Source organism: Canis aureus, chromosome 25 (genome assembly GCF_053574225.1).
Source record: "Canis aureus isolate CA01 chromosome 25, VMU_Caureus_v.1.0, whole genome shotgun sequence".
In the NCBI taxonomy this organism is placed as follows: domain Eukaryota; kingdom Metazoa; phylum Chordata; class Mammalia; order Carnivora; family Canidae; genus Canis; species Canis aureus.
This window is the reverse complement of record NC_135635.1, coordinates 43020108-43040473: the sequence shown is the minus strand read 5'-3', so window position 1 is coordinate 43040473 and position 20366 is coordinate 43020108. Positions and strand designations below refer to the sequence as shown.

The 20366-nt window shown below is 48.7% G+C and overlaps 2 protein-coding genes and 1 long non-coding RNA gene across 4 annotated transcripts; 2 read left to right on the top strand and 1 right to left on the bottom strand.

The window, feature by feature from the left end:
* Positions 1-1755: 1755 nt before the first annotated feature.
* LOC144297431 (uncharacterized) lies at positions 1756-6262 on the bottom strand. Its single transcript, XR_013364459.1, has 2 exons — positions 5754-6262; positions 1756-4286 (listed from the first exon to the last, which is right to left on the bottom strand). It is a non-coding gene; the product is annotated as an uncharacterized LOC144297431 (long non-coding RNA).
* Positions 5086-6106, top strand: LOC144297427 (uncharacterized). The gene is made up of 2 exons (XM_077871524.1): positions 5086-5571; positions 5784-6106. The coding sequence occupies exons 1-2, from the start codon at positions 5358-5360 to the stop codon at positions 6104-6106; spliced, it is 537 nt and encodes a 178-aa protein (XP_077727650.1). The 5' UTR covers positions 5086-5357.
* On the top strand, positions 5981-14766 carry FKBP4 (FKBP prolyl isomerase 4). 2 transcript variants are annotated; one of them, XM_077871505.1, is made up of 10 exons: positions 5981-6229; positions 8461-8605; positions 9067-9209; positions 10022-10142; positions 10407-10563; positions 11218-11308; positions 11406-11489; positions 11723-11908; positions 12423-12662; positions 13971-14766. In XM_077871505.1, the coding sequence occupies exons 1-10, from the start codon at positions 6125-6127 to the stop codon at positions 14076-14078; spliced, it is 1380 nt and encodes a 459-aa protein (XP_077727631.1). In that variant the 5' UTR covers positions 5981-6124; the 3' UTR covers positions 14079-14766. The 2 variants fall into 2 exon arrangements, with proteins under 2 accessions (XP_077727631.1, XP_077727632.1); XM_077871506.1 differs by lacking the exon at positions 5981-6229 and adding an exon at positions 6573-6690.
* Positions 14767-20366: the final 5600 nt, after the last annotated feature.

Below are 20366 nucleotides of genomic sequence, written 5' to 3'. Positions count from 1 at the left end.
TTTAATCACTCTCAAGTTTGGGAAACTAGAAATAATGCCAATAAGTTCCTGGCTATATGACCCTCTAAAGAACAAGGCCAAAGCCAATTTTCAGTGCATCCCTTGATACAGGAGGATGAAGACTGGCTACCTTTTATCACCTCAAGAGAAAAATAAAAAGAATATATTTATCTGTGGTAGGAAATTAGATTTTATTTTTATAAAGAAGAAAAAAATTCTTTCACTTAGCAGGACAGCCAAAATATTTTGTCCTTTTTTCCCCAGAGAGATCAGATAATACTGGAGCCCAAGGAAATATTAAGACCGAATCCTTACCTGCACAGGGCTCCTGGTCTTTTTGGAATGACAAAATATCAGCACACAAAGATACTATTAGTTATATAAGATAGTCAGACTCAGGGCAACCCCAGTGGTGCAGCGGTTTAGCGCCGCCTGCAGCCCAGGGTGTGATCCTGGAGACCTGGATCGAGTCCCACATCAGGCTCTCTGCATGGAGCCTGCTTCTCCCTCTGCCTATGTCTCTGCCTCTCTCTCTCTCTGTGTCTCTATGAATAAATAAATAAAATCTTAAAAAAAAAAAGATAGTCAGACTCATAATTATTAAGGAGCAAAAAGTACAAATATAATTTAACATTCAGGAGAGAAGCACTCTCCTGGAAATGATAGAGCAAACCCTTGTCTGGGCCAGCGGCTCTGAATCAGAGGACAAAAGACAGGATCTTCCAGGGCTTTTATTCCATATTCCAGTAATCAGCAGGCTGAAAAAATTAAACGTGGCACACAAAGTGATTACCACTTACCATGTGCCATGCACTGCTTTAAGTACTTCACACATAATAATTCATTTAATTATCAAAGAAGGGACGCCTGGCTGGCTCAGCGGTTAAGTGTCTGCCTTTGGCTTAGGGCGTGATCCTGGAGTCCTGGGATCGAGTCCTGCAGCGGGCTCCCTGCATGGAGCCTACTTCTCCCTCTGCCTATGTCTCTGCCTCTCTGTGTCTCTCTCATGCATAAATAAATAAATAAATCTTTTTTTAAAAATCCTCAAAGAAAACCCCTATGGGGTAGGTACTATCATGACTCCCATTTTATAGCTCAGGAAAACTTGCCCAAGGACCCACAATGTGTTCAATGACGAAACAGATTGGAGCCCAAGCCAGACCTCAAGAGCTTAACCTTTACATTCTGCAGATCTCTCTTATTTGCAAACCTCACCCAAGGGTCTACTATTTTTCAAGTGTATGAAAATGGACTGGTTGCATCTGGGTGGCCCAGCTGATTAAGTGTCTGACTCTTGATCTCAGCTCAGGTCTTTTTTTTTTTTTTTTTTTTTAATTTATTTTTTATTGGTGTTCAATTTACTAACATACAGAATAACCCCCAGTGCCCGTCTCAGCTCAGGTCTTAATCTCAGGATTGTGAGTTCAAGCCCTGTGTTGGGCTCTACACTAGGCATTGAACCCTACTTAGAATAATAATAATAATAATAACCAATAATCACTAAAATAAGTAAGTAAATAAATGTATTTTTCATGAACTATTGAGTGTCTGTTTTGGCCGATAGTATGGTTTGCATTTTCTCAATCAAAAGACACAAAAAGTAGCAAGAAGTTATGTAAGTGTCCTTAATATTTTTGGTATTACTTTCCTAAAAACTCCAGTTAGCTATCATATTAGTGTTTTATTAGTTTCAAGTGCACAATATAATGATTCAACAATTCTATATGTTACTCAGTGCTCATCATAAGCGTACTTTTTTTTTTTTTAAAGATTTATTTAATTTATTTATTTATGATAGTCACACACACAGAGAGAGAGAGAGAGAGAGGGGCAGAGACATATGCAGAGGGAGAAGCAGGCCCCATGCACCAGGAGCCCGACGTGGGATTTGATCCCGGGTCTCCAGGATCGCGCCCTGGGCCAAAGGCAGGCGCTAAACCGCTGCGCCACCCAGGGATCCCCTCATAAGCGTACTCTTAATCCCCTCTACCTAGTTCACCTATCTTCCACCCATCCCCGCCTCTAGTAACTATCAATTTGTTCTCTAGAGTTAAGTCTCTTTGTTTTGTTTCTGAAATTCTACATATGAGTGAAATCATATGGTATTTGTCTTTCTCTGACTGACTTATCTCACTTAGCATTACACTCTCTAGATCCATCCATGTTGTTAAAAATGACAAGATTTCATTTTGTTATGGCTGAGTAACATTCCATTGTATGAATATACCACATCTTGGGGCACCTGAGTGGCTCAGTGATTAAGCATCTGCCTTTGGCTCAGAGCATGATCCCAGAGTCCTGGGATCGAGTCCCACATCAGGCTCCCTGCAGGGAGGCTGCTTCTCTATGTCTCTGCCTCTTTCTCTGTGTCTCTCATGAATAAATAAATAAAATCTTAAAAAAAAAAGAATATACCACATCTTTATCCATTCATCTATCAGTGGACACTCAGGTACTTCCATAACTTGACCTGAAAATAATGCTGCAATAAACATAGGGGTGCATCTATCCTTTCAAATTAGTGTTTTCGTATTCTTTGGGTACATACCTAGTAGGGTTTTCTATTACCTTTTTTTTTTTTAGATTTTTATTTATTTACTTATTCATGACAGACACACAGAGAGACAGAGACAGACAGCGGGAGAAGCAGGCTCCCCACAGGAAGCCCAATGAGGGACTTGATCCCCAGACCTGGGATCATCCCCTGAGCTGAAGGTAGATGCTCAATCACTGAGCCACCAAAGTGTCTCATCTGTAAAATTTTTAAAAAGATTTTATTCATTTATCTGACAGAGCGCACAAGCAGGGGGAACGGCAATCAGAGGGAAGGGGAGAAGCAGACTCCTCGCTGAGCAGGAAGCCTGATGTGGGGGTCCATCCCAGGACCCTGGGATCATGACCTGAGGCGAAGGCAATTTGCTTAACCGACTGAGCCATCCAGACACCCCTGATTTTTTGACACACATCATATTGGCAATGTTCTAATCCTTAGGCTAGGTGGTATATTCCCAAGGTTCATCATGTTCGTATGGGACATTCTATGTGTATGCGTACGTTACAAACACCTACATACTCATCTCACATACTTTTGAATGATACAGATACATATTTTTTTTTAACGTTTAAGAGCACTGGCAGTGTAAGAAGGTGAAAATAGCAACTATAAAGACAACGGGGACAACAACAACAACAAAAAAAAGACAACGGGGTCTTCATGTCTGAAGGATGCACCTAGCATTAGAGAGGTGAACTAGAGGAGCACAGGAAGGCCGATTTTGGCAATAACAAAGCTTCTGACCACAGCTTGAGTCATCTCCAGAATAAGGTGGATGATTTAAAAAAAAAAAAAAAAAAAAGTATGTTCTCTTCTTCTAGCAGAAAGGGAAAATTTTGGAAGGATTTTGAATGAGTGAATAATACCAGTGCAAATAATTACATTGTTAAACACCTTTAATGGGAATACTGATTTCAATGAGCTGGAAATGGGAAAAGTCAGGGGAGGGAAAGAACAAAATATCTGCATACTTTCTACATTGAGTATATGTAAGTTTTGCAATCAGAAGAATATAAAGAAACAGGAAAAAAATCTAGGAACCGTAAGGTTCTGGTCTGGGAATTCAGGAACCCAATGCCTACTGCCCCCTCCTCTCTCCCTTCCACCTCCCAGCCCCTCCTTACTCATCCACTGAACAGAGTCAGAACTTTCTCACTGGAAACCTTTCCCTCCTATCCTTCCCCTTTCCCTTCCACCCTATCATTCCCCTCTCTAATAGACCACTCTTCCCCTATCTCTGCCATTACACTTATCACATTAGAGTAATGACCATTCTGTAAACCACCCACTCAAAGGTGGGCACTGTGCTGGATACTTGCCGCATGTTCCCTCTTTCCTAACTGTTATAACTCCTCTCACTGACAAATGTTACCATCCCCAGAACCTGCCTCAGATCAAAATAGTACATGGGTGACCCAACTCTCAGTGGCAGGTGCATCTTCAGCACTATGTGTTAACAGAAACTAAAAGATATAGACTTATGCTATTTGCTGTGAGTAATAAAAAAGATGTAGAAAAGCAGTCCTCTAAAGGTGAACTTTCCTTTTCCATCCCAACTCATTCCTCCAGATAATACCCAGTGGTCTTAGCATCGAAAGAAACTAGCACAGGGGCACCTGGGTGGTTCAGTTGGTTAAATGTCTGGCTCTTGGGTTTTGGCTCAGGTGATGATCTCCAGGTGAGGTTGAGCCCAGGAATGGGGCCCGGAGTCCACTTGAGATTCTCTCCCGTTCTAAAAAAAAAAAAAAAAAAAAATCAGTAAATAAAATCAAAACCAAAAAAAGAAAAGAAAAAGAAAGAAAAGAAACTACCACACGTTGGTGTAGCCAAGTGCATAAACCAACACCAAGATAACTGCCAAACCAGCCAGCTAGCACCTTACCCACCACCCTTGTCTCCTGGAGTTTTGGAGAACTTTCACAGTGTTACTTCCTACTCTACTGAGGGACGCATAGAAAATAAATAGATTTATCCTCCCATAAATCTAATGGGTATCCCCAATCATCTAATGAGACACTTCTTAGTTGTGGCTCAAGTCATCTGCTATAAATTGCTGGAGGAAATGGTTTTATTTCTTCTGCATTCCCTTCCCGTCAGACTCCATCAGACAGGGCTATAACGAATGATCCAATTACCTTATGGAGCTGCAATTTCATCCATAATAGGGTAAATTATGTACCTAAGCGCGACAGTTTGCATACAACAGCACAGTGCCAGGCATATAGTGAGGGCTCCAAAAAAAGATTATTATTGGAATACAAACTTATGCAGCCAAAAACTATTTGACTCCACTCACCAGGCACTATGTTAAACTGGGGCTAAGTGCTGAGCAAAACCGACACTCTCCAGATGATTCTTTTTTGTCAAAGGCAAAATCTATCTATTCAGGTAGCTAGGGGCTGCAGAGCTCTGACTTGCCGCACAGCTGCTCTGCACTCACAGGCAGTCGGTAGATACTCGAAAACCAAGTATCAGGCAGAACATTTTCATTGCCGTGGGTCTTTGGTAAAAAGGAGTGACTGTTTTCGTGACTTGAAACAATTTCCATTTTTAAATATTAATCTAAAGGGTCCTCCTATCATAGCTGGGGAAGGTCCCTTTAATATGCGTCCCATTTAGAGTCCTTAGCTCAGCGGGTCATTTCTTGCAAATCCTGCTCCGACCATTTTAAGCTAAAGGCGGCACGTGTTCCCGGGTCTGGGGAATTCAGGGGTGTTCTCCCAGATTCCGAGCACTGGGGTCGCCGAGCCCCCTTCCCTTCTCTCCCCCCAGCCCTCTAAGCGTCTATACGCTGAGTGCAGAGATGCGAGGCCGCGCCGCGTGCGCCCGCCGCCGGCTTATAAAAATGCGCGTCTCGTGTGCGGGGAGATCACGTCCGGCTGCGCGGGTCGGGGCACAGCGCGCCGCAGGCTGCAACGACGGGGCGGATCTGGGGCGGACCTGGGGCGGACCTGGGGCGGCGGGCACCCTCGGCCTGGGGCTGGTGCAGGGGATCGAGAAGGATCTGGAAGAATCTGGTTAGACCGGGAAACGGGCGGGGGAGGGCCAGGGAAGGGCGCTCGGGTGGGGGTGGGGTGCGGGTGAGCGGGGGAAGCCCCCGCAGTCCGAGGGCCCCAGCGTGGGGAGAGGGAGGCCAGGCGGCCGCAGGGAGGAAAGAACCGGGGGAAAGGGGAAAAAAAAAAAAAAAAAAAAAACCCACCCGAAGCCCAAGCCGCGCACATTCACACAGGCACCCCGAGCAGCAGGGCCCGAACTGGCTCGGCGGCCGCCGTCTCCAGAAAGTTCTCCGCCCCCGCCCCCTCCGCCCCTCGCTCCCGCCCCAGCGCCTCCCAGCCCCTCCCTCCGCGGCGGGTGGCACCAATCGCTCCCCGCGGCCGCTCATTACCCACCGACTCCCGCTCCCGCGCCGAACCCGCCGCGGGCCGCGAGCGCGCCGGAGCCAGCGGTGTTGGAGCCCGAGGCCGGTGCGCAGCCGGGCGGCCGCCGCCAGCGCCCTCCCGCCCGCCTCCCCCAGCAGACGGCCCGGCTCCCGGCTCCCGACTCCCGGCGTAAACGGCGCACCGAGCGGCGATGACCGCCGAGGAGATGAAGGCGGCCGAGAGCGGGGCGCAGTCGGCGCCGCTTCCCCTCGAGGGGGTGGATGTCAGCCCCAAGCAGGACGAAGGCGTGCTGAAGGTACGCGGCGGCGGCGCGGGCGGCCGGCCTCCCGCCGAGCCGGGGACCCCCGGGCGCCCCTGCAGTGTCCGCGCGCGCCGTGAGCCGGGCGTGCGCCCGCGGCCCCGTGCATCGCCCTCCCGGCCCGGGCTGCGTTGTCGGGCGGCGGGGTGCGCGGGGGCCTCGGCCGTTCCGCGGCGTCCGGGCCCGACCGCAGCGCCAACTCCGGCGTGCGCGGTGCAGCGCGGAGGGAGGGGCGGGGCCGCCGGTTGCACGCGAGGAGCCGCCAGGGGGCCCGGGCCGGCCCCGACGCCGCCCGCCGCCCCCCGCACCCGGCCCCGGCCCCGCCGCCCCGCCGCCAGCTGCAGCCGGGAAGCCCCTGGACGCGTCCGCGGGCGCTGCTGCGAGATCTCGGCTGCCTCGGGCAGTTAAACATGAGCTCGGACCCGGAGCGGCCACCGGACTGATTTCCTGGCCCAGAGGTTCTGCTGCGACCTGGCCCGGCCCGGGGCCTGGCGCCAGCAGAGCCGGTGGCGCCCTCCGTCCCCCCGGCGGCCCCCTTCCCAGAGGCTGGGACCCAGCGAGGTCACCGGCCCAGCCATGCTGGCCCCCTCCCCCCGCCCCCGCCCCCGCCCCGGGAGGGCCAGCGAGCGGCATGCCGGGACCTGTAGTTCCCCTCCCCCTCGTGAGCCGGGGCCGGGCTGCGGGCCGGGAGGAGGTGCTCTGCTGCGAGCCGCGGAGCCGCGGAGGGAGGGGGCCGGGCCTCGGGGGGCAGGGCATCTTGACCTGGGTCAGGGCGACTTGATGGTGCTTCAGAGCAGGTTCTGTGCAGTACAGGATGGCGAAATCCCAGGCTGGATTTCATGCCTCCTCCTCATGCAGTGTTTCTTTTCATCCTGGCTTCCCACTGCTTAGTTGCGTGAGAGAGAGCGAGAGAGACCTGGGCAAAGCTGGAGACCTCAGGGAACCCATAAACTGGTCCAGAAACGGTCCTGGTTTTGCTCAGATCTCGGAATCTTAAGCTGTTCTCCCAGTGAGCATGTGGCTTTCTCTTCTCTCTCCAGCGTCCTGATGGTTTCTACAAGTTTATTATTCCCAGAAGGGTCCTTTGCCCTTTTCTCTTCCACTCCCTCCCTTTTGTACTCTTCAAGGCTTCTGCCCATTCTGTTATGCAGGCTTTCCCTTAGAAGGTAACCACATACGTTCCAGGTGATCCATGGAGTCTCCTTGTCCCCTTATATAAATGCTAAAGAAGAGCAGCAAATCTTCCTGAGAAAGGCTCTAGTCCTCAAAACACTTCACTTGCTTCCCAATCAAGTGAATGCTCCTGTCCTGAGTCTCAGTGCCCCTGTGCCCATCGGTGACCTGGTATTTTCACAGCCTCTTTTGGACTTCTGCGATCCTGTCCATTATTCTATTTCTGTCCACAAACCAGACCCTGATATGATGACCACCAGCATTTAGGAAGAATGAGGAAACCTAGCATAAATGGTTCTCTCTTTTCTACTGATAATAATTTTCAGCTTTTTACCAGTTTAATTCTCCAATCCTGATAGGGACTATTATCACCAGTCTACAAATAAAGTCTAGAAAGCTTGACTTATACAAGATCATAGAGCAAAAACTTGAACTCCGGGTTTCTGTTTTGAGTTTTCTTCTCTCTCTCTTTTTTTTTTTTTTTTTTTTTTTTTTTTACAGATTTTGTTTGTTCATGAAAAATAGAGAGGTGGCAGAGACATAGGCAGAGGGAGAAACAGGCTCCCTGCAGGGAGCTTGATTCTGGACTTGATCCTGGGATCCTAGGATCATGACCTGAGCCTAAGGCAGATGCTCAACCACTGAGCCGCCCAGGCATCCCTGTCTTGAGGTTTTTGGTTTTCTTTTCTAAAAAAAAAATTTTTTTTTTTTAAAATTCATTCATGAGAGACACACAGAGAGAGGGGCAGAGACACAGGCAGAGGGAGAAGCAGGCTCCATGCAGGGAGCCTGACGTGGCAGTTGATCCCGGGACTCCAGGATCCCAAGTCCTATTGCACCTCAAGAAAGATGGAGGCAGGGTGTCAGCTGGCTTCTAGCCAGACTTAATGTCACAATCATGGGAGGTTTAGTCCTTTTGCTTACAGTGTGACAGAAGGGTCCCTCTATGTTTGCATCAGAGTCTGTGTGGGCAGTTTAAGTGCCTCATTCAGCCCCCATGCCCCGGGAAAGCCAGCAAGCTTTCCCGGTACTCACCTTCTCTGCCTTCCTCCCAGGTCATCAAGCGAGAGGGCACAGGCACGGAGATGCCCATGATTGGGGACCGAGTCTTTGTCCACTACACTGGCTGGCTGTTAGATGGCACCAAGTTTGACTCCAGTCTGGACCGCAAGGACAAATTCTCCTTTGACCTGGGCAAAGGTAGGCACGGTTAGTGGGTTGGGAGCATCAGCTCTGCGGAGGGTGTAAGCTTTCACAAGCAGAAACCATACTTTCAGAAGCGTAAGGAGGAATGGTTTGTTCAGTCCATGAATTTTTCTCGTTAAACTCGTTTTTTCTTCTCCTCTGCTGGAACCGTGTTGATCTCTCTCTCTCACTCTCTCTCTCACCTTCCCTAATCACCTTTGGACGCCTCAGTTCCTCTTCAGGGGTAGATTCCCTGGTTTCTTAAACAACTTTGTTCCAGACTTGAGTAATATCTTAAAAGAGATCTGGGGCCTGACAGTGCTTATTGCAACCAGGTTTTCTACCTCCCTGGTCTCGTTTTTAAAGAGTGTGTAGCTTCCATGTGGGCATAGTGTCCTAAAGGTCTCTGGAGCTACTGTCTGAGCCCAGGGTCAGCTCCCTGCCAAGGAGGACCTGTTTGCTTTCTGTGCCTACAGGGGAGGTCATTAAGGCTTGGGACATTGCTGTAGGAACCATGAAGGTGGGAGAAGTGTGCCACATCACCTGCAAACCAGAATATGCCTACGGTTCGGCAGGCAGCCCTCCAAAAATCCCCCCCAATGCCACGCTTGTGTTTGAGGTGAGTGTCCAGGCACAGAGAGCAAGGCAGAGAGCCAGCCTTCTCTCAGCCCAGGGCCTGGCTGCCTTCCAGGGCTTCCTGCCGCTTGGAGACAATGTAGCCAAGGCTAAGGGCCTGGCCTTAGGGGAGGAAGAGCCCTGGAGAGGGCAGCTGGCTCTGCTGTGCACATAGCCTGCTGTTGCCAGAGCACAGCCACTAATGGAGATTTCGGGGGGAAAGAGGTGGCCACAAATTCGTCCTCAGACTTGAAGTAGGGTAAGGGTTGAGGCATGTTTTATTTCTGGAACAATGCCCAAAGAGGTTAGAATTCCACTGAAAGGGCTCTGGGGGTTAGAATCTATATAGTGATAGATGGCAGTATAGAACATCAGTGCTTTACAGATCAAAGGAGGGGAGAGATCTCCCCGTGGGCCACGGCGATGAGAGCCTTCCCTGAGACGGGGGACTTCACACCATTCAGTCTGACAATGGCTGAGCCCTCATTAGTGGATGCTTGGAGAATGTTCGGGAGACTTGCTGAAAAATGTTCGGTCATTTCCACTGCCTACCAGCTTGGCTTTCTCAGTGGGCTGGAACATGTCCTCCCTATGTGGAGCTGAGGTCAACCAGATCTGCTTGACCGGCCCACCTCTACCAAAGTTGAGACCAGAACTTAGCAGAAGGGCCGCTTTGTCCACTCTCGGTTTGCTGCCCTTGTGGTCGGGCCTGGTCTGGCAGTTACCAGGGACTCTTCTGGAGAGAGAAAAACTGCAGCTCACCGCTGATGAGTTAGTGCTGAAAGGAGTTGTGTCGCCTTCCGTCTCATCCCACAGGTGGAGTTGTTCGAGTTCAGGGGAGAGGACCTGACAGAAGAAGAAGATGGCGGGATCATCCGGAGAATACGGACTCGGGGCGAAGGCTATGCCAGGCCCAACGAGGGTGCTATCGTGGATGGTGAGATAGCAGTCTGGGGTTTCGGTTCAGATTCTGGTACTTAGGCCTTGGGGCTCTGGGCAAGTCCCTTCCTTTTCTGATCCTAGTATCTCATCTGAGAAACGAGGGATTAGATCATATCTTCTCAACGTCCCTCCAGCTCAGAACACGACAAGGGCACCTTGGGGGCAGGAAGTGAGGAGGTCACGGAGGGAGGCTGGTGGCATCCTTCCTCAGTCTCTTGCCTGCTCACATCCCTGGCACATTGCCTCTTCTCCCTGCCAGTTACACTGGAAGGGTACTATAAGGACCAGATGTTTGACCAGCGGGAGCTCCGCTTTGAGGTTGGCGAGGGAGAGAGCCTGGACCTGCCTTGTGGGCTGGAGAAAGCCATTCAGCGCATGGAAAAAGGAGAACATTCCATTGTGTACCTCAAGCCCAGGTGAGGAGTGGGCACTTAGTAGAGCAGGTGCGTGATCCAAGGTCAGGATTGTACATGTCCACAGTGAGTTGTGTAACCAGCCCCTTGTAGCTCTTCCTCTGTGTGTGTTCACTACCCCCACAGCCTCACTAGAGGTCCCTGTGACTCTTGGCACAGCAAATGTGATTCCCTTCGTATTTAGGAGCATGGTCATAATTGTCTACATTTGAATCAAAACCTAATCTTTTCAGTCATGGCTCCTCTACATTGCCTCCTCTACCAACACAAAATCTTTGTCTCCTGTTAAGCAATACTCCATCATTAATGATGCTTATTGAAAAACACCTATTATGTGCCAGGAGCAGTACTGAAGATTCCTGGATATTTAGAGAGATTAGCCCTGCCTTCTAGTGATTCATTCAGTGAGATTTAGTAATTAGTAAGTTAGTGACTGTTCCACCGTTAGTATGAGTTAGAATGATATGGGAGATGCTATGAGACCAGCTAATTGTGTGAAGAGGTCAGGGAAGATTCTGCCAAACAGGAAACATTTGAACCAAGTCTCAAGGGACGGGGAGGTGCTTCGCAGGAAACAGACAGGAAGCCTTTTCAGCTGGGAGCAGGTTGAGTGTGGCTGCAGTGACCTTTCTCTCCCCCCTGCCCCCCGCCCCCCAGCTATGCTTTTGGCAGTGTTGGGAAGGACAAGTTCCAGATCCCACCAAATGCTGAGCTGAAATACGAAATACACCTCAAGAGCTTTGAGAAGGTGAGTTTGCTCAGGGTCTTGTCTGTCTAGGAGTTGGGTCCCGGGACATGGCTTTGGGGTAGTTGACAACTCTGTGTCTCCCTTGGGGGTACGGCAGGCCAAGGAGTCTTGGGAGATGAACTCAGAGGAGAAGTTGGAACAGAGCACCATAGTGAAAGAGCGAGGCACCGTGTACTTCAAGGTGAGCCAGCGTCTGGGGCCCTGAGGACGCTCCCCGGGAGGGCTCTTCTGGGCCTAGCCTTCCCCAATGACTAGAAAACTCATTTTCTGCCAGGGAGAGGACTGGGCACACCTGCAGTCGGCACCTAGTATATCTGAGCTAGCTGGTCTGGCAGGGGAAGGGGGAGGCAGGACTCCCTGGTCCCCTTATCTGCAGAGTGTCTTCCTGGTGCCTGAGCCCCCCTCCCTTTCTAGGAAGGCAAGTACAAGCAAGCTTTACTACAGTACAAGAAGATCATATCCTGGCTGGAATATGAGTCAAGTTTCTCTAATGAGGACGCACAGAAGGCACAGGCCCTCCGGCTGGCCTCCCACCTCAACCTGGCCATGTGTCATCTGAAACTGCAGGCCTTCTCAGCTGCCGTTGAGAGCTGTAACAAGGTGAGGCCCATGGAAAGGCATGGACGCAGCATTCACAGGCTTGGTTGCGTGAGCTGCCAGCTGGTCTGAAACTTGGCCTCAGGACTGGGGCAGGAGTTAGGGTAGCAGGTGGACCAGTGGGAGCCCTGAGATGAAAGGCCCCGGGGCAAGGGCTTCGAGAAGCAAGCCCCTTGGCTTTAGTGCTCTGGAGTCAGAGGAGGGGAAAGATTGCTACGGCGTTTCCTTTGCCCTAGTCCCTAGCCCGTGCCTCTTTAGTAGTTGCTTTATTCTCGAGAGAATGGAAGTGTTGGCATGGTCTTTCATCGAAAGCCCTGTTTTCTCTCTGCGTCATGGACTAACTGGGGTTCTTTCCTAGACCTCGGTCTTTTCCCTTTAATGCCTGAAGACTACCCCTCCCCCCTTCCTGAGGTGGAGCTAGCAGGTTGTGTTCTACTGAGGGCTCCTCTGAAACCCAGTCCAGCCAGACAGGCCAAGGGGCTGAGGTCTTGCTCTTGCTTCCTCTCCGTGTCCTTAGGCCCTAGAACTGGACAGCAACAACGAGAAGGGCCTCTTCCGCCGTGGAGAGGCCCACCTGGCGGTGAATGACTTTGACTTGGCACGGGCTGACTTCCAGAAGGTCCTGCAGCTCTACCCCAGCAACAAAGCTGCCAAGGCCCAGCTGGCTGTGTGCCAGCAGCGGATCCGCAAGCAGCTTGCGAGGGAGAAGAAGCTGTATGCCAACATGTTTGAGAGGCTGGCTGAGGAGGAGAGCAAGGTAAGGTTTGGGACAGGGAATGGGTGGGAGAGACAGAAGAAAAGCCCTGCCCCAGCCCTGGGCCTGCCCCAGCCACTGCGGCTCCTGGCCTGTGGTCATGTGTGCCACTCCTGGAAACCAGACATTGCCCTTGTCCTAGAGCAAGAACATGAACACTCCTCAGCAAGACCCCTGTTGGAGGGCCACCCTGCCTCTGTGATCAGGGCTGAAAACCACCCCCCAGGCCTCAGCTTGGGAGCGATTGCCCTCTGTGTGCTTCCCAACCTCCATTCTTTTTGCCTTTTTAAAACTTAGGTTTAAAAGCCTATGTTGAAACAGGTAATAGAGTTTTACATAGTTATATTTAAACCACATGAAAGAACGTGAAGTCTCCTACCACTGAGGAGCAACTGGGTAAGACCAATGTTTAGAGGACTGCAGTATGTTATCTGGAAATAATTTACTGGAATTCCAGTAAATTATCTGACAAGTAGACCAGTTACATTTTCTTCCTTTTCCCTAATAAAAGGCAACACGTTCTACCGGTTTTGTACATTATGCTTTGTTCATATCCTGTCTACAGGATTATATCAGCATAAACTGTCTTCACATTCTTCACTGAGCCTATGGTGTTCCCTCATAGGCATACAGCCTACTGTTTTTTCCAGTCCCTGTTAACCTTCCAGTGTTCCAAACCAGTACTGGTGAATAAAAGAATAATGCAACCTGTATAGTGATTTGCAGTTTTCTAATAGCGTGCTAGAAAAGTGAACGGAAACAGGAGAGATTAATTTTAATACTTAGTTGACTCAAGGTATAAATACTGTAACATATTATTTTTTTTAATCACATTTATTTTTCAGACTCGAGTCAGGCTCCAGAAATCCATGGTATTATTTTGCACTTAAAAGATATCAGTTTGGACTAGCGGTAGAGTGATCAGGAGCCCCGTGTGGGAGTCATTACCATTTTGGACGAGTACAGTTTTACGTAGTATTGCACCAAGTGATCTTGAAAATGTATACTTCTGTGTATCTTAGGACATACCTAGAGAGGGAGTTTGTTGTGTCAGTGTAATTCTGTTAGAAACTAGTGTGTATCTTTTTTTTAACTTGAGAGGCAAAGAGGATAGGAGTCTGTGGTACAGACCTGACACGGTGTCAGTGTGGCAGGTCACTATTGCTAGTCACTGCCATCAGCTCAGTGCAGGGAAGTGGAGCAGGGACATGGAGCACAAGTCCCCTTTCTCATCTGAGGCCTGGGCCCGATGAGAACTGGAACTCATCCCCCTACTCTTCTCCATTCCCCTACTTTCCTCCTTTCTCCCAGGCCAAGGCAGCAGTAGCTGCGGGAAACCATCATGCTGACACAGAGATGAAGGATGAGCAGAAGAATGATGTGGCAGGGAGCCAACCTCAGGTGGAGACGGAAGCATAGCCTCTGCCGAGCCCTATTCCTGCGGCTGCCTGCCTCCCCTGCTCCCTCCCCTCCTCCACCCTGTTAGTTTTGTAAAAACTGAAGAATTTTGAGTGAATTAGACCTTTATTTTTCTATCTGGTTAGATGGTGGCTTTGGGGGAAAGGGGAAAGGAGTAGGCTGGGGGATCATTTCAGGTGGTGTCACCCCCTCTTCCCTTCCCTCTTCCCCCATTACATGTGAATGAATGTCCATCCACACGCACACTCATCAGAATGTTAATTTATTTTGCTTCTTTTGTTTGCTATGTCCATTTTCCAAATGGTAGAAGGGAGTGAGTGGTAGGGATGCTACTCGAGGTCTGATGGGAAACCAGGGTGGAGAGGGAGCCTCCAGCCATTTTCGTCCTTTCCTCCTCCTGGTCCATTCCTAAACATGTGGCCTCCATGTGGGTGCTAGGGGCATGGGAAGAACCACTGCTGTGCCCGTAAACTGTTCTCTGCTGCCATCCTCCCCTCAGATGGTATGGCTAAGATGTCTTCTGGTGTCCCGACGACCACCTCCTGTCCCCCCACCAGTATTTCCCTTTGGATCAGTTTCTCTTCTCAGCCAGGTTGTGTCCCCAATCCCCTCAGCCTCTTCTCTGCACGTTGCTGAAGGTCTGGGCTTACCTCAAGTTCTGTGCTTGAGCAATAAAGTGGAAATAAAACCTGGGTGTCCAGCAACCCTTTCTGTTGGGGCTCAGAGGGTGGGCATGGTGGCTACGCTTTGGGGACAAAACTGAGGGTTCACTATACAGGTTTCACCCCTAGTCGTGCTTCAGGTGTGGCCGATCAAGAAGCGTTGTGTGAGCATGGAGTGGTGCCAGCACCAGGGCCTCCCGGGTGCCATACAGACCACAGCTGGGCAATGCCTTCCACCTCCCATAGGCTCCCAACACCCCCACCCCACAGCGGGGTGAGTTCTCAGAGCTCTGCTCTTCTTTAACAGGAGGAAAGATACAATAAAGTACCGGCACCGCTTGTGTGGTTTCGGGTTAGATTTGTCTACTTCTGCCTTAAGTGATCTAGCAGAAAGCACAAGACTTTCTTGGTTTCTTTTTTTTTTTTTTTTTTTTTACTTTCTTGGTTTCTTCTCAAGGTAGAAATATATTAGCAACCCTCCAGTAAGATACCTTTTACACAATTATGTATGGTAGGGAAGAACCGCACTCAAGCCAGGGAACTCTGGTACACACTCAGGTCTGCTTTCCAGCTTCTCTGTAGACCTTAATAGGAAAGAGCTTAGACTTTTTTCTGTGTTGATCTTTGCCTCCTATAGCCACCCAGGGGCCCTGGGAGAAGCCAAGGGGCACAAGTCTTGTCTTCTCCCGATGGTTGTGGCAGCAGGCTAAAGCCTCTATCTGTGGCCTTCTTCCCTCCTGTAAGTTGTCCTTTCTATACGGTGGTAGAGGTAGTTTGCTTACCCATGTGCTTATACAGTTCCAGAAGCGATTTCTCTGTGCTTTTACTTTTTTTTTTTTCTCTGTGCTTTTACTGTGGAAGATTAAGATTAAGATTAAGATTAAGATTTCCATACTGTGTATGGAAATCTCCCCACATCCTACAGCATGGCTCTTTCCACGAGTCCAAACTAAAATTCAGTTTAGTCTCCCAGTGCCCACTTGTACTCTTGCGGAGTTTAACACAGTCCTGTGCACCTGGGTCTTTGGTATGCTAAGATCCATCTTGCCCCTGTAGCCAACGATAGCTGACCCTCATTATGCACCTAGGACAGAAGGCTAGGACTAAACCAGAGCCTTGTGTGAATTAACCTTAATCCTTGCAACCATCCTACAAAGGTGTTCCCCCATTTTACAGATGAAAACAAGGCTCAAGTTAAGTAGAAGGGTCTGCCTGGATTTTGAGCTCTCTGGAACAAATCCAAACTTGTTAGGAGGCTCCTTTGATCTTGGGCAAGGTGAACCTATTTCCTTAGCTCCAAAAACGGAGTGGACAAGAATTAAAACTCTTTCCAGCTCTGAATGATTCCGTGGGATTCTAGGAATGTAAAACAAATGCATTTCTATAGAATCCTGGAGCTGGACAAGCCTTGGTCAATGTAATATTAAGACTACTGTGAAGATGTTTTACTTAAGTGACCAGAAGTTCTGGGTGGGTCCGTTAAGTGTTTGTGTGCAGCTCTGGCCATGATCCCAGGGTCCGGAACAGAGCCCTGCATTGGGTTCCCTGCCCAATGAGGAGTCTGCTTTTCCCTCTGTGCTCTCCTCCTTCCTCAAATATGTAAAATGTTAAAAAAAAAAAAAAGAAGAAGAAAAAAAGCCTTAAGGATTAAAAACAGGTGTGTCATGTACTTCCACTTTGCTTTGGACCATCAGCTTCACAGCCTCATCAATTGAACATTTCCTCACCAACACTCAAAATCTTCCCGGATGGAGATAATGTGCTCAAATAAGGAAAACCAGTAACTAGTACTGCTAGCAGTTACTGCAGATTTAGAAAATTTAAGATTGGGTTCATCTTGTCCTAGTGCCGATCCTCACATCAAGTTCCCATTTCCATTCTAGCAGCCTTTCCCCAACAGCACCATGCGCCTTGAGCCGGGTCTCCTTTTTGCAGAAGGTTCCTCCTAGCTTGCATTCCCTCTTGTAATTCACTCAACACTGCATTCAAGTCCTACTCCTCCAACTGCTTAAAACCCTGTCGATGACTTCCCATCCCATTTAGCCTGAAGGTCAGAACTTTTACTGAGGTCCACAGTTCTGTGGGTCCTGGCCCTGCCTGCCTTATGCCAGCCGTGGAGCACTTGACTCCCTCACACTAGACCAGCCACACCACCGTCAAAAGGGGGAGCTGTGCATCTCATTTCCCTTAATAGAGTGGAATCTGGAACGCCTGGGTAGCTCAGCAGTTGAGCCTCTGCCTTTGGCCCAGGGCATGATCCTGGAATTCTGGGATAGAGTCCCACATCGGGCTTCCTGAATGGAGCCTGCTTCTCCCTCGGCCTGTATCTCTGCCTCTCTCTCTGTGTCTCTCATGAATAAATAAATAAAATATTAAAAATAAATAATAAAAAGCAACATTTTTTTAAAGTGGAATAAATAAAATCTTAAAAAAGAAAAGAAAAGAAAAAAAAAACCAGTGCCTTCACAAATTTGCAGAGTTCTTTGGCTAAAGGAGAGGACTGGTCAAACCCTCCCCCTCCCCATCCAACCAGTAGGTTCCAGGATCACCCGTCTCCCGTTCCAACTGTTAGGAGTGCTTCACACATAAAATAGTTCTGTTTGCATTTTTTTTTATTGAGGTGGAATTCACATAGTATAAAATTAACCGTTTTAACATGAACAATGCAGTGGTATTTAGTCCAATCACATCACTGTAAGACCACCACCTCTATCTAGTTCGACACATTTTCATCATCCTTGGTTTTTTAAGCCCATTTTTTCATGTTTGGACCTTAGAGAAAATGAAGGACTATCTTCATCCTTCAGTTAATAACAGTAGGCTTTTTAACAGAAAACGACCCTGGGGCGCCCGGTAAGGTGAGTCCGTACAGTGCTTGTACACTTGATACAACGCTTGATCTCAGGGTTGTGAGTTCAGTCCCATGTTGGCTATAGAGATTACTTAAAATCCTTTAAAACAAAACCAGATGACAAGCCTGACAGGCTCTAGGATCAAAGCCTCCCAGAGTGGATGATCCTTTCTGACAGAGCCAAACATGCAAAGTAGGTGGGACTCAAAAAGAGCTCTGAATGACAGCGTTTCACTCATAGCGGGGCTGCCCACATTGTTGTCCTAATTTCCAGTCAGTCTGAGAAACAGTTTTCTGTACTTGAGGACTTCTCAGGACCTTTTATGCTAAGGTGCATTGCAGACTAGAGAGGGAAGGGCATTCTCAAACTGAGCCCATTAGGAAGCCCTAGACCCTATTCCCTGGATGGTAAGTGTTTCTGGGCCTCATATGTAGAGAGTTTTCAAGGTCCTGTTTCTTACTTGGCCATCCTAGGTATGCAAAATTTGGACCCCTCTGTCCACTCCTGGAATTAGAAGTGGACAAAGTATCTCCCTGGAAATGTTTCCCATTTAACGTCCCTCCTTCCCATAGCAGGTTTCTAATGAAGCTATCATTGGGCTGACTGGTAAACAATATGCCACCCACACAACTGTATCCATGTCATCTAACCAGGAAGATGGCCTGGTGAGCAAGTTCTGGGGAGTAAGCCAACACCCATGCTGAAAGCGTGCTTGGCTTAAAAAAGACTAGCTCTAGATGGTGCCAGTGGATCGTGCCATCAACCATCCCATTATGAAGGGCCAACAACAGGGGTGTTCCTTGTGGAGCTAGGGATCTGTCCACATGGCTCTGCAATTGCCTAGTGTGTTCCACTTCCAAAGAATGTAACACACAACCCAGATGAAGTAACTGACACAAGGTGGGGAGACTAGAAAGATTCCATTCATGTCATATTTCTTGGAGATCTATCTCACCTTCCTTACTAACTTTATTTGACTCTCTTGACAAAAGCCCAAAGACATGGTATCCAAGTTGTCATGTGACATAATGTCATCATAACGACAGCACCTACAGGAGAAACATTAACAGGCAGCCTGTGGCAAAGAAGGGTCAAGAACCAGAAACACAACTGTTGAAGGAGATAAAACTAAGTGTGAAGTGCTGGGTCAGGGTATGATTTCAAAGAACTGGGTCAGGCCAGGGCACTTGGTAGTAGAAGCTGAGTGAGCCTTACCTATTTTGTCCTGGGTTATTTATGAATTTACTTAATTATTTACTTTTATAATTTCATTCAAAAGGCTGGAAAAAGAGAAAACAATAGAGAAATAACAGAGAAAAGAAACACAATTCAACACCATTTAACTTTCATTTAGAAGTAAGCATTTTTATTTTATTTATTTATTTATTTATTTATTTATTTATTTATGATAGTCACACAGTGAGAGAGAGAGGGGCAGAGACACAGGCAGAGAGAGAAGCAGGCTCCATGCACTGGGAGCCCGATGTGGGATTTGATCCCGGGTCTCCAGGATCGCGCCCTGGGCCAAAGGCAGGCGCCAAACCGCTGCGCCACCCAGGGATCCCTAGAAGTAAGCATTTTTAAAACAGCTTTTCTTTTTCCATCCCTTAAGACCTAAGAGGAAGCATGGGGTATGAGCTAGAATGAGAGGAAAACAGAGATATGGTAGTGCAGGATGAGGTTGTGTGCAACCCCTCCATAGTAAGATCATGCATTTAAAGCACCAGGTACACCTGTGTGACACAGAGCCTTTGAATGGACCCCACCAAGCCCACGGTATACCATCAAAACAGAAACTCGAGTGTATCTGCAGTCTCCAGCTATTTGTCTGGACAGCCTCCTGTTTACTGTTCTGTTTGCTGTTCCTTGTTCTCATCTTATCTAGCTGTCAGATCCATAGGGACGTCTGGGACAAAACGTGCCACCCCCCTCTCCCATCCCCAGGCAAAAAGTCCCGCCTCCAGTGCCTTCTCCCTCTATGTTCAGATGTAGAAAGTGGGACCAGCCCCCTGGTCCAACCTCCCCAGGTGTGGTAGATATTCTTATTTTCACGATGTCCACCTCCTCAAGGACCAGTGCACACATTAGTCTGGACCTGCAGAATTCTACAAGGAAGACTTCTGATGCCCTGACTGATGAGGCAGGCACCCCAAATAAAGAAATTTCCAAGAGGCCAACCATGGCGGTGACAGCCCATCTACAGTACAGACAGAGTAAGACCACCGAGGCAGGGAGGCAAGAACTTTGTGTGGATGCGGAGGGCAGCGAACGGAGCGTACCCCAAACCCCCGCCTTCCGGCCTGAGGACGTTTCTGGGAACTACAGCCTCAGTGGTAGAAAGGAGCTGAGGTTCTGGATCGAACAACCGTGATTTGAGTCCCATCCCCACAACTTTCTGTCTGGTTACTCAATCTTGCTGAACCTGTTTTTCTCACCCAAAAAACTGGAATAATACCACAGCCTCTCAGGGCTGTTGGGCTAATTACCTGGAACAATATATACGAATGTGCTTCGCGGCAGGTGGTTTTCAAGCCACAGACCAAAAGCATACGCGCACCATTTTAAAATGCTTCTTTCACGGAAGTCAGTATCTAAAATATACATACATAAATATAACAAGTGAAACCCAGGTTTCACAAAATCTAGTACTCGAGAGTCATTTGCTATTTTCTATTCTATTGTTTTTTTAAATTCCGGTTCGATTCACATTGTTCTCGGGACTCCTAACGGGTGGCTACGTCATTTTTTTTTTGTTTGTTTTAATAGAACCCTGT

What these genes read in the sequence shown, in the direction of transcription:
- LOC144297427 (XM_077871524.1), top strand. Translation starts at nt 5,358, where the DNA reads ATGCGAGGCCGCGCCGCGTGCGCCCGCCGCCGGCTTATAAAAATGCGC. An exon ending in GAAGGATCTGGAAGAATCTG is followed by an intron (nt 5,572 to 5,783) that starts GTTAGACCGGGA and finishes ACATTCACACAG; the next exon opens with GCACCCCGAGCAGCAGGGCC.
- FKBP4 (XM_077871505.1), top strand. Translation starts at nt 6,125, where the DNA reads ATGACCGCCGAGGAGATGAAGGCGGCCGAGAGCGGGGCGCAGTCGGCG. An exon ending in ATGCCACGCTTGTGTTTGAG is followed by an intron (nt 9,210 to 10,021) that starts GTGAGTGTCCAG and finishes CTCATCCCACAG; the next exon opens with GTGGAGTTGTTCGAGTTCAG. An exon ending in CCGTTGAGAGCTGTAACAAG is followed by an intron (nt 11,909 to 12,422) that starts GTGAGGCCCATG and finishes CCGTGTCCTTAG; the next exon opens with GCCCTAGAACTGGACAGCAA.